This window comes from Pholis gunnellus (assembly GCF_910591455.1).
Source record: "Pholis gunnellus genome assembly, chromosome: 9".
Lineage (NCBI taxonomy): Eukaryota > Metazoa > Chordata > Actinopteri > Perciformes > Pholidae > Pholis > Pholis gunnellus.
In genome coordinates, this window is record NC_136535.1 from 9,252,688 (window position 1) to 9,266,210 (window position 13,523).

General features: G+C 40.3%; 2 protein-coding genes across 6 annotated transcripts in view; one reads left to right on the top strand and one right to left on the bottom strand.

Moving 5' to 3' along the window:
• Positions 1–13,523, bottom strand: part of nbeab (neurobeachin b) — a gene marked incomplete at both ends in the record, with an annotated part of 186,315 nt that overhangs the window by 56,101 nt on the left and 116,691 nt on the right. For 4 of the 5 annotated variants that reach the window (XM_079166663.1, XM_079166661.1, XM_079166662.1 and 1 more), the window contains 2 exons: positions 2,951–3,087; positions 8,735–8,881. In XM_079166663.1, the coding sequence (XP_079022789.1) occupies positions 2,951–3,087; positions 8,735–8,881 (284 nt within the window). Of the gene's footprint in view, positions 1–2,950; positions 3,088–8,282; positions 8,316–8,734; positions 8,882–13,523 lie in introns of all 5 variants that reach the window. The other variant, XM_079166660.1, reaches the window with a different exon arrangement.
• mab21l1 (mab-21-like 1) lies at positions 90–2,315 on the top strand. The gene has a single exon (XM_079166664.1). It carries the CDS (start codon positions 362–364, stop codon positions 1,439–1,441), a length of 1,080 nt encoding a protein of 359 aa, XP_079022790.1. The 5' UTR covers positions 90–361; the 3' UTR covers positions 1,442–2,315.

A 13,523-nucleotide genomic window follows, 5' to 3' on the forward strand; every position in this document is an offset into this window, starting at 1 on the left:
TCTGCGCAATTACGCGGACTCCTAACTGGCACAGTGATCAGGGAAAAACCAAAAGGTATTTTTCGGGCTACTGAACCTCACAAGGTAGAAATGGACTTTTAAGCAGGCCATCCTGACAGATTCGAGGACTTGCATCGTGCACTTCAATGCAGTTTACGGTACAACAGCTGTGAATGTTATGATATCATTATAACGCATGTGCTCCGAGCGCTGCTTTGAATAGCTGTCTTATAAATAGACTTTTTTTTTCATTTTAAATAGATTTCTTTCTTCTCTAAAATTGGCTCCCATACAAACAGCCGCGTTGGATCCCTCGGCTTACTGCGAGACTCCGGTGTACAACCCGGATCTCTGCCCAAATATGATAGCCGCCCAGGCAAAGTTGGTGTATCACCTCAACAAATACTACAACGAGAAATGTCAGTCTCGAAAAGCAGCCATCTCCAAGTCCATCCGGGAGGTGTGCAAGGTGGTGACGGATGTCCTGAAGGAGGTGGAGGTGCAGGAGCCCCGGTTCATCAGCTCTCTCAGCGAGATAGATAACCGTTTCGAGGGACTGGAGGTCACTTCGCCGACCGAGTTCGAGGTTGTACTCTATCTAAATCAGATGGGAGTATTCAACTTTGTCGATGACGGATCTCTCCCGGGCTGCGCCGTGCTCAAGCTCAGCGACGGCCGCAAGAGAAGCATGTCTCTCTGGGTCGAATTCATCACAGCCTCCGGTTACCTCTCGGCTCGCAAGATCCGCTCGAGATTTCAGACGCTGGTGGCGCAGGCAGTGGATAAATGCAGCTACAGAGATGTTGTCAAAATGGTCGCTGACACAAGTGAGGTGAAGTTGCGCATTAGAGACAGATACGTGGTGCAAATCACGCCGGCTTTCAAGTGCACTGGGATCTGGCCACGAAGCGCAGCGCACTGGCCTCTGCCTCACATCCCCTGGCCGGGACCCAACCGAGTGGCAGAAGTCAAAGCGGAAGGTTTCAATCTTTTATCCAAAGAGTGCTACTCCCTTAACGGCAAGCAGAGCTCGGCGGAGAGCGACGCCTGGGTCTTGCAGTTCGCCGAGGCCGAGAACCGGCTCATCCTGGGTGGATGCAGGAAGAAATGCTTGTCAGTCCTCAAAACGTTACGTGACCGTCACCTCGAACTGCCCGGAACACCTCTGAACAACTACCACATGAAAACTTTGGTTTCCTACGAGTGCGAGAAGCATCCCAGGGAGTCAGACTGGGATGAGAACTGCCTCGGCGACCGCCTGAACGGGATACTATTGCAGCTCATTTCGTGTTTGCAGTGCAGAAGGTGCCCGCATTATTTCCTGCCTAATTTAGACCTGTTTCAAGGAAAACCTCACTCTGGTCTAGAGAATGCGGCCAAACAGACTTGGCGACTGGCAAGAGAAATACTGACCAACCCCAAAAGCTTGGAGAAACTCTGAGGTAAAAAAAAAAAAGCGTTAGTTCACCTCGTCTTAAAACATTGTGGTAAAGAGGCCTAACGAGCTCTTAAACGGACAGAAAAAATATTGCCAACCAATTTGCAAAGTCTTGTGAAATGTGACTGTCCTCTGTTATGATTTGGCCTAGCCTGTTTCGAGATGCTTTTTTATGACAGTTGAGTTTGCCATTTTCCCCGTGCACCTTTTGGTGGTGTCAATAATTAGGAGTTTAAAAGTTTAAATTATTGGCGACCATTAATTCAGCAGGCCACCTTCACAGTGGTTCCTTTTCTCTCCGTGCCACATGGTTGCCTAAATTCTACATTTTCCTTAAATGCTTTAAAATAAAGCCCCGTGACAAACTTTGAAAAAAAAAAATACAAACACGCATCTGTACATTTTATACTGTAAATACATTCATAGATTGTGATTCAAGTGGTCTGAAAATTGTGAATGTTGTTCTGTGACACGTAAATAGGATCCACCTGTTTAATTCTACTTCTGAACTTTTTCTTTATCTGGTAGAAACGTTATTAATTTATACTTGCAACAGTGGTAGTCTGATTCATCTGTTTCAATGGACATTGTCTAATTTTTTGAAAGTTTACATTTTGATAGGCGTACAACATTTGCTATATTGAAAACATTCCATCAATTTACTTGAATTATTATTTAAAGTACTCGAACATGTTTGGTTGTTGTTTATCTCTACCATGCTTAGGCCTACATGATACAAAATGAAAATGATAACATATATATAGTATATATATATATATATTACAGTTTAATTGAAAAAATGCACTTGAAATACACTGGATTATAACATCTGTGATCTGATTTTTTTTCTGTCTTTGATCTAATTTAAAGAGCTAATAAAACGAGCCGTTTTATATTTGTGTCCCATTATGGTTTTCTCAAATGTGTTTTTGACAGTAGGCCCAGCAATAATAATATAATGGGATCTTTAATTATGGGGACCCTTAGGTGTTCCACGGTGAGTTTGACAGGGAAATAGGAACGGATCATTTTCATATTCAACATTTTAAATAGATCTGGAGCAGCCGACCAGTTTGCTTTTCTTTAAATCACAACCCCATGTTCATGAAATTCGCGTACATTTTTATATATAAATGATATATAGCCTACAAATTCGTGGATCACCACAGCTTGATGGTTGAACCTGCACGACGAAAAGCCTCAATAGTCATCTTATGATATTTAAAAAAATGCATAAATGCAGCAAATTTAAACACACAAAGTAGAAATGGGGATTTACAATAACATTCTGGGCACAACGCGCCATTTAATAATAAAAAAGCAGGGCACAGCGTGCAGGCGCAGCGCGTGTGCAAATCCGCGCCATTTCGTTTGAATTTGAAACATAATAAATATTGAGTACATTTTGGGCAGTTACAGTGAAAAGAAGAAACAACAACCGCAGTGAAACATGTCGGAAGCCAAACTGACCGCTTTAAACTTGGGCTGCACACTTGCTTGCAGCTTACTTACCTTTGAGTCGACCCTTTTGAAGGCAGGGTCATCCTCGTCCACCTCGAAGTAGATTTCAGTGGTGGTGATGGACAGAGTCCCCCGAGCCACCAGGACGGGGGCAACAAGCTGGGCCGGGCTGCTCAGGACCACTGGGCCTGCAGAGTGTAGAGGGGGCAGCCACATAATGAATCAGCATGCACAGAATAAAGGTTGATTATTATGTTGAATTAAGCGAGGCTGAGGTTAATTCTGCTGATCAATGCAATACCATCGTACCAGCGGCCTGTTAACTACCGATACACACACCGCGCTTGTAAACATTAGGGAATTACAAAATGTATTTATGTAGTTTATTGAAATATAATTCATCATAAGAGCTCTGTGAAGGTCTTCATTTTAGTAGCTTGCGTTATTCATCGCGCAGCAAAACAAAGGCGTTTGAACACCTTTTATGCGCATAACAGCTATACAGTGGATTTACCAGGCCTATCTACACAGTAGGCTACCTATGTGTACCTGTTAGTAAACTAGTGATGCGCTAATAACAGTTGAGGGTTTTATGACATGATCGGATCAAACGCAAACAACCACCGATATCAAAATAAAATGTTTTCCTGAAGTGAAAAAATAAAAATAAAACCATTCCTTATTTCCCTCGCATGGTAATATCATCATAACGCATTTGCAGTGCAGTTCAGAAATAGAAAAGTACGTCACTGACATGCAGGGCTGCTTTAAAAAGGAGCAGCCTATAAAGGGATTCTGAAAATTAAAAAAAAAAAAGCTGCTGTTTAACCGTTTAACAATGCACCCACATAACGATTAAGACATGTAGGAAAACAATCAAACTACAAGCTCGTTCACAAGTCAAACTACTTTTCCAGAATTGTACGGTGGTATATGTGACCCCGCCAGCTGATAGTGATCACGTCTTTATTTCAGCCCCCCCCCCCCCCCCCCCCTCTCCCTCTCTCTCTCTTCCTCTGCCTCATCCTCCATGTTCTCAGATCAGTGTCGCTGTGGAGCACCGTTACAGTGATTTGTCTGCTCTCAAACGAAAGCTCTCGAAATCAGGATATTTATCGATCCCTTAAACTCCAAAGAGCCACTTTAATGTCTCATCAATCTTAATCTGCGTTCCTCAGCCAATTATAGCCGATAGTGTTACAGGAATACAAGTGGATTTCGGTCTCAACTCCCAGAGCGCCCCTCCATCGCTCTTGCAGGCTGCGCAGTCAAACCGCCCTCTCTGGATTTTTTCTCAGCGTTGCTCGGGTCCATTAACGGTGATCCTATCTGCTGATGCTATCGGCACAGGCGCTACACGTTGCTTACACGCTTCATACGAAGAGTAAATACTTGCATAACTTCTTTTTTTTACTGCATTTTAAATAATGTTTAGTGTAGTCTATTTACAAAAGAAGAAAAACAGTAAATATGTTTAAAATATTCAATTGCAAGCCATTCAAAAGTAAAACTAACATTGCTAATATATAAATATTTCTGCCAAATGGAGGAGATTGTCTTTATTTTCACTCAAGTCCTTAAATTACAAGCCCATTTCACTTCTTACTAAAAATAACACTTCTAGGGCTGATGTATTGTATTGCGGCCCTAAAGGGCTACAAAGAGAGAAAGACACCAGCCTGAAGCATTAAGCCACAGCATCCATTGCTCATGGGGAGGAAGAGGATTAGGCAGTAATCCCTCAGGGATCTTTCCATAATTAGGCTATATGGCATTAAAATGTTTACACGAGAATAATGAAATTAAGGGCAAGTTACGCAGGATGAGTGGTGTGTAAATAGACTAAAGCTCGGAATACTCCGCTGTTGGGTCTTTCTTTTAATGGAAACGCAAATATTTATCAAATGACAAGCCGATTTAATGAAGTAAGGTGTGGTGGGAGTTTGGAAGAAATACTGAAAAGATGGATATAATATCATCCGCTGGACTGCAGTGTTTGCAAAGGAGAGCTTTTATATTTTACATTATGAGAGAAATACAAGTGGAAGTGGGTTACTTGCACACCTGAGCACCATCATTCACTTTCAAACATGCATGTGGACTTACTGTATAGTACACACACACACACACACATATGCACATGCACAGCTGCAGCCATTATGCTGAGTATCTGAGGCACAGTGCCTTGTTGTTCATTTGAGTCATTAAAGCGATGGTCTCTTTCCCCCCGTTTTCAAACCAAGCATTTGTCTTTCAACATTTACACGTAAAAGCTTGAGAAAATCAGCTCTACAGACTATTTAATAAGGCTGCAGCACAATTAAAAAAGACATACATACATAGAATTAAAAAATATTAAAATGTATAAAAATGTACACAGTTGTTTATATATTGTACTTTAGATGTCCCTGTTCCGTTTGTATTCAGAAAGAACATGTAGATCTTTGAATAACAAAGAAACAAACAAGAAACAAGCGGCAAAAGCGAAATAACACCCGTCTTGTTCTCACTTCTATTCTTGAGATTACACATTCAGAAATGTTGGGTTGGGATTTTGGCCTTTTATAACATGTCACCACTCAAGGGATTGGTATTGTGAATGGGGACTAAAATGGATACAGAAAGGCTAAATTAAGGCAGAACAAAATGGTTGTGGCTGCTAAACCACACTTTGGGCTATACTAACATGGTTCCAGTATGCCAGCAGAGCAGTCAAATCTACAGACTTGCTTGACATGAGAAACACCTCGTGAGGCTCAGTCTCCCCTCTGCTATCCTCACACATGCTCATCTTAAGTTTCTATGTTCCCTCATTTTGGAGACAGTATATGTGCATAGAGAAAGGCTAATTTAATGCAAGCACAAGCACTGACAGCATTTCCAATGTCTATGGGGGAGCAAAACTAATCATAGGTTCAGTAACCACAACGGCCTGGGCCGCTGAGTGCAGGCACCGCCCCTTTGGCAGCAGCAGCAGCAGGCACTGACCCAAAGGCTGGCAGGAGGAGCCCTGTTGTTGACAAGGATCTAGTCCCAGATCTCTCATTAAGGCTGTTCATGCCTGAGATTAGATACAGGCCAAACACAGACAGTGCATCCTGGTATAAACATAACCCAAATCTTACAGTGTGAGGGAGCTTCCATGTTCGTAGAAACATGAGCTCAACTTCGATTTAACATAAAAAAAATATATATATCTTCTAAAATCCAAGCACTTATTCCTAAAAGTCAATGTTTATCTTCAAGATTTGGTTCATAATTTGAAACAAGCTCACACATCATAAATGTATCACAAATATTCAGTCACAGCATTTCTGTTTTGTACAAGGTCATTATTGGTTCTTGGGGATGATACATTCTGCTTGGATTTTAGCCCTTGCCTTCCTCTTTTGATTGGGCATGGAGTGTTAGGCTGCCTGCTGGCCCTGGGACAAAGAGGAGGGGTTAGCCTCCCCCTCTGAGATTCATCTGTCGGATCTTAGGGGATTTCACCGCTCAGCATTGCCCTGGTTCAGCCGGAGCTTCATTTACTAAGCCATGATAACTAGGTAATGTATACAGGGCTACATGTCTGTGAGTCTTTCCATCACAATTTGTACCTGGAATGAATCAATTACATACATGCATTTATATCCGTTACCGTTAACATGTTTCAGTTGCAGCCCGGATCCTCCTGGATTAGTAAAGACATTTTGGTAACAGTAAAAATGTTATGCAAACAAACCTGTGACACTTCAGTTAAAACACAGTTTACCGCATCAAGCTGCTTTGTAGACTGAATCATTTAACTTGCAGAACCTAGTCACAAAATCCACAACATTAGATTATTATTGCAATTCCATTACCAGAACAAGAACCTCATTTCAATTTCAATGGTCATTTTTGTTTCTTCACAATCTAGCTAGTAAATTCTCTGAGAATAGGAAAATCTCAACATTAGACTTCATTGCAAAAAAAAAATGTTTTAATACACAACACATCAGCCTTAGAGCTAAAAATATACTATACAGTCTTGGAGCAGTGAATGTTCATTTACATTGTGTGAAGTAGCCAATAATCCAAAATAAAACCACATGCAGTGACAACAGCTGTCAACAACAATGTCCCAGACTTCTCACCATTAGAGGAGAAACCTTGACTTCTTTACTGCTCATTATCATTGTCACTGGAAAGTTATTATTGGAATTGGCAATGGCTGCCAGGGATGAGTATTACTTTATATTCTACAAAAAGTCTGCATCATTAGGCAGCCTCTGCTTCTTTAAAACACCAATTATTAGCATGAGATGTTAAGTGAAGATTGGGCTTTATTGATGAGTATGTGGGGCAGTACTCCTGATCTACACTCAATACTCAAGTGAAATCTGGATAGCTTACCTTATAAAAAGTAATGGCAGTTACTGGAAAAGCATGACAGTTGGCTTGATAGTGTGATGCCAGAAAATTACAGGAACATTGTGCAACCCTGGCCTTGGCAGTAAGCTGCACAAATTGAATGAATTGTGTCAGACCAATTATTAGAGCTGGGTTAAAATACAGGGGTAAAATAAATCAAAAATATAATATTCTATTTGTCTTTCCTCAACCGTTAATGGCAAATTATACCCTTAATGATTGTCAACTGTATGAGAGAATGAGGGTTAGTTTGACTGCAGGATAATTGAGCTGTTGTCTACTCTCCCTTAACATCTCGCATCAACATGGAAAACACACCAAGTAGTTTTCTTGGCTAACTCCTTCTAGGAGTTCCTTGGTTCAGTTAAAATATAAAACATTTTATTCATTTCAATGAGGAAAGAGTATTGCTGCACTTTCAGATTTTGAATGGAATGGGATCGTATTTACTGCAAAATGTATGTATTTGAAGAATTTGTTGATTGATTATGTTGCAATGCATGTTTGATTGTGTGAGTAATATTAATACACAGGGTTTTGAATCAGAGTAATGAAATACAGCATCTCATTGTATGAGATTTTTTCTCAGTAGCTTAATTAATTATTAATGTTTAATCAGCGGATCACTGATTACAATAAGTGACACTTTACTATGGCCTTATTAAAGTGTAGTGATCGATATACAGAAGCCTCGGCGCAGCAGAATTTCCATTGATTAATAATGCTCTTTGTATTTAAGAAAGTATAAACTTAATACAATTACTCAATTTATATAAATAGATTTTGAATGGTGTCACGAAACCTCTGAAGATACAGATAAAGTCAGATGACAAGTTAAATAAGGCCACTGTAAAGTCACGCATTAGCAAGCAGTGGTTCGCATCAACTTTAATTACTGATTGCTTGAGGAATCCAAAATATGACTCCTAAATGTGACATATCTGGATTGATCATCTTTCCGGTGTTAGTTTAACTTTAGAAGACTTGCCTCTGGAGATAAACACTCGAGGAAGGAACCGTGCTGACAAGATCCAAAACAAAACAGAGAAGGACACATTATGTCGCTGTCAAAGCAAAGCAACGCTGTCCAGATTAGAACACAGAGACAAAGTCTTTGACTCTAGAACTACATTGATAGTGAACTGCAGGAAGCAACCTGTGAACTCAAACCTCAAATACATTAGATACATTGATTTTGAATACTAAATAGTAGCCAAATATCTCAAAGTTTCCCCCTTTCAGTTGTACTGTTGCCAGTACACTATAATGATTGAAAGCCACTACACTGATCCAAACACTTAATCTGATTCACTGATATTAATCATGTACACTTTAACTACGCCAGCAATTAGGAAGACGACAGATAAAAGACAAGCCCTGATGCTACAGCTGAGGCGATGTAGTCTTGGGGTTAATGGAGGTGCTGGTGTGCTGACTTACCACCCAGGTTGTCCATCTCCTTCTCCTGCAGCAGGCTGACGGCATCTTCGTCTCCCTCCAGCATCAGCTCTATCTCGGGGTTCTGGCTCGTCACAGTTTGGCTGCAGAAGATTTTCTTGGATTTGACCACCTCGTCGTCCTCTGTGCCTGTCAAAAGAATTGCGGGGAAGAGAAAGCGCTAAAAATTGCAATCTGACCTTTTTTACTCGGTATACACTTACAGAAACAAATACCTGGCTATGGTCTGTTCGTTGGCAAAGTCCTATCACCTATTTCCTATTCTGCAACTTATTATTGCAGTTTCATTTGATGCATTTCTATCCGGCAATACTGTACTATCCTGCAAGTATGAAATGCTTCAACTGTTGTACTCATTGACTGAGAAATAGCCTGCTTCCAATGTAAGGCAAGCAATACAATTTACAATATACAGTACATTTCAGTCAGGCATAAAAAAATAACATATAAAATCATATAACATATTTAGTAAAAGAAAATGCAACAGCATTAGAAAAAAAATAATCAACAGCATTCATCCAACACACACTAATCATAAGTGTTTTCAGACTACATTTGAAGAAATAGGAAAAAATAACCACATTCCTGATAACCACAGTATGAGCTTAACAGGTTTATTCTAATGAAGTTTCTGCATATCCACAAGTTCAAACACGAGTCTTCTTTCATGGGTTATTAAAATACACAACATATAGTCAAATATATAAAAAGATATAAACCATGGAGAACCTCTGTATGAAATACATATGTGCAGGATGAAGCTGAAATGACATGCTCACTAATGTACTTGCCATAGCATATGAAAGAATGTCAGGGTACACGTTCATTCGCTGAATACATTTTGCGTGGTTGAACATCAGAGGTGTTTCAGCTTTTATTTTTAGACAAGGTCAACAATGAAACACTATCTGTATCTTGAAAGACCAACAGCTCAGTCGGGGGATACATCTCAAGCTCGTAGTCGATTAGAGATATTATTTGCCGCTTATGGAGACTTGACAAGAGTGAGACTGAACAGACAGCACAATTAGGAGGCTGCTTACACCAGGACTTCATCATATGGCTAGAGTGGAGCAAGCTCATTGAAAAGGATGTGTTCATACATCCTGCAAAACAAAGAGGTCTCGCAACACATTTATCAGCTTAAATCTGCCCATCTCCAACATGTGCCTGCCACACGGCTGCTCACAACGTTTATGTGAATTTGTCTTTCTGAAGTCCAATGCAGGAAATAACCAGAGGAAAAACTTGCGTGTATGAAAGGAACACATATCAAGATATGTGAGATGGCTGACACCCGTCTGACATGTTTCATTTCAGCACAGTTCTTAATTCGCCTCTCCCTCCCCTGAGGAACATGTACCTTGTCTTGAAGAGGTCACATTTGACTGTTGTCAACACTGCTACTGAGAAAAAAAGTCTGCTTCCTGCTCTGTCTCATATCTGGAGTGCTTTCATCAGACGGAGGGAAGAAGTCTGTGCGTTTCGGAAACGAATTCTGTGTAATGTTAAAGGCAAAAGCCAGCCAGCGGTCAGAGATCAAAGCAGAAAGAGTGAAACTTAAAACTGTAATTCTGTAAACCATCATTACGCTCCGAGTAAATGAGGGAAAGTTCAGCAGACAGGCTGATGATCTGATTGGCAAATCTTTGCTGGGTTGACTTGACCAAATAAACTATGCTGATTTCTACATGCAAATGACCAACGTCAACTGTTGTGGGGGGAGGGGACCATCTTTACCCACAATGCAATTTTGTTCTCACAGACAAAGTAATACGGTTATAAATAACAAGAAATGAAGAGCTATGACATGAAGGAGAAAATGTGCTGACATGAAAAGAGATTTTCTCATGACTGATAGCCCGTTGACTCGGAGACACTCTTGTATTAAAAGTGCGCCTGTGAGAAGGGTCGCCATTCATCACTATTAAAGGACTTGCTGTGCAGTGGGATTGCAAACATTTTCCCGTGTTCACCGTTGACCACTAAATGGCAAAACAAAGAGAATGGCCCTTTGAGTATCTGATATAACTCATATGAATTGCCTAAAGTGAAAAAGAACAAGGGACAAGTGCAGGCTGGGGTAGATATTATGTATATACATATAATCATCATATACTGACTGATTTACACATTCTTTTTTCAGTTGATTTTATGATGTGAAAAAAAAAATTCACAGAAGTTTAATTTCATGTCTAGCCCTTCAGAAACAGTGCCAGGAGGAGCCACCGATCACCAGTCTCACGGGTCCTCTTGTTCAATCACTGAGTTAAAACTGCCTCAGAGGGCACTAATTACACTCAGTAAAGTGCATTTCAGAGCTTTCATGACCCCATTGGAGGCTGATGAAGACCTGCCAGCTGTGACCAATGGAGGACGCCCCTGAGCACTCATCACTGGAGTTCAACGAGGATCCATGGTCCTGAGTTCGCTCTAGGGTGTCTACCGATTGTTTGTTGTGGCACAATTTTTCACACACGTCCAAGACATTGACATCAAAAACATGCTGTTGGGTGACATTTTTGACTTCTTTTGTAATGAAATCTGCATGACAAATCACAAATAAAATGACCTGATGGGTCTTATGCAAGCACCAAATACATTTTTCAGATTTTGAGTTTCATCCCGGAGTCAGAGAGAACTTATTAGTGCTTATTAGTGTTTATGCTACTGTAAGTAACCTCCTTCATAGATATAAAACTAAAACGATTGTATTTTGAAAATCCATTTCAATAAACTTTATAATCTCAGATACAGTCTCCCACTTTAGAAATATGTCAGTGTTCAATACTTTTACCATTGAGTATGGAATAGAGGCCTTTAAAAGACTTGAATCAACCACAATACTGTTGCCAAGTGTCCATGTTTCACGTACTGCAACACTGGCACCGGCCTTTCATTTTTATAGCCTCCGTAGAGCCGGCGAGCATGAGTTTTTCTACTGTAAGTCTCATATGTATTATACACCCAGCCTCAACCACTTCACTGCCAGTCCTTAAAAAAATAAATCTTCAACATAATGTTTCACTTAAGATTCAACAAACGCATACAGGTAGAAAAAAAAGCAGAACTCACAAATACTTTATCCACGACCATAAATAAAACACAAAATACCTAAAGGTTTTCTGACAAGTGCTATGATCTGAATGATGCTGGAAAAGGAAGCAAGCAAAGGGCGGCCTCTTGTAAAAATCACTGAATGTTTGTCGAATGATATGACAAGCAACATTTTGGACACGGCTGAAGACACCCAGCTATCTCAACCTCTTTCTAAACAAAGACTTGGAGGAAGAGCTTAAACTCTGGACTTCTGCAGGAACTATTCTGTGTTACGTCTCATTCTGTCAGATCTCTGTAGATAACGTGCATTAGCACAATCCCCGGCTCCATAGCTTATTTATCATACTACCTTATAATAAACATCAGTATTTTGTGCAGGCATTCCCGCATCCATATAACATGAGCTCTATAGAATGATTTAAATATATCTCCTCTGTTTCTCAGAGTCTATCTGTTTTAGATCCTGCCCTCCTACACACCCTCTCCACGGGCTCCACATTCCACATGGAGAGAAAAAGTCCAGTCCATGGGATTGCATTACCGGTAGGGTGATGCAATTCTGCCCTCTGTCTCTTCACTTTTATTTACTCTGAACTGAAAGATGAAATTAGGGGGGGGGGGGGACAGCTTCATACTTCCTGTGATGCAAGCCACCGTTTTCGCGGAGAATGTGTTTTGAGACTGTAAAAGTAAACAATATAACTTTGATGTAGAGTGAGTTTATATGGTGCATACACTTCCTCTTGGAGCTGATCTTTATTCAATATCCTGGGATGTGCAGTGCGTGTGCTGCCAGAGGTTACAAACAGCCTCATCTTCTCCCCATCAAAACATTAACAGCAGTGTCCAGTACTGACTTTACCGAAAGGCTGCATTCAAATGTCCGTATTTGCACGTTAGTAAATGCCTGGGTGTCATTTGCCACAGTTGAATATATTTGATTATAAAGCAGGAGAATGTTAATATCACATCAGGAGACTGGTGCCTCTAAAGAGCTATAAAGATCTCTGCCCAGGGCAATCCGCTCTGAGAGAAGCCGCTCACCTGAAATGAGACAGCAAGGACACCGAGAGGTAAAACACCCCGTTAAACATTTGGATCAATATTAACGTGACTTCCATTTCATGCTTGCCCAATTCCAATCACCTAACAATATACTCTGATACTGGGCCGAGGCTGGCTGTTAACAGGGCAGGTTATTACAGGCACAGGGCAGAGACAGAATGTGCTGGCTAAGCTGTCAATGCTGCTAATAGACAACGAGGCAGAGTTTAAGGCAGAGTTTAACCTCCCATCACACACGTTCATGAATGTTCACGCTCTCACACACAAGGACACACAAATTGCACAAAAGTAAAAAAATAAAAAAATACACTGGTTTTGCCAATATATCAAATTGATTTAAAAAAAGTTTCACTTTAACATTTGACCTCAAATAATTTTACGAAGAACATTTTTTTTTATTGGCATAAACAAATTCAAAGAAAGCATTGAACTTTTCCAAAAAAGATTTAAAAATGTGGGTTTCAAAAATGTCGATTTGGCAAGTGGTCAATATAATTGGTCAAATAATCTCTCTTGGAAATCCACACAACAATGAATACATGAAGCCAGTTTCTACAGTTTCTACAAATCATCTTTTATTTTGTAACATTATTCTGTAAAGAGAAAACCCAAAAGATTGTGAGACTCTTGCAATACTCTGCTGTCA

Bases quoted from the DNA above. Each gene is read 5' to 3' on its own strand.
- mab21l1 (XM_079166664.1), top strand. From the start codon at position 362: ATGATAGCCGCCCAGGCAAAGTTGGTGTATCACCTCAACAAATACTAC.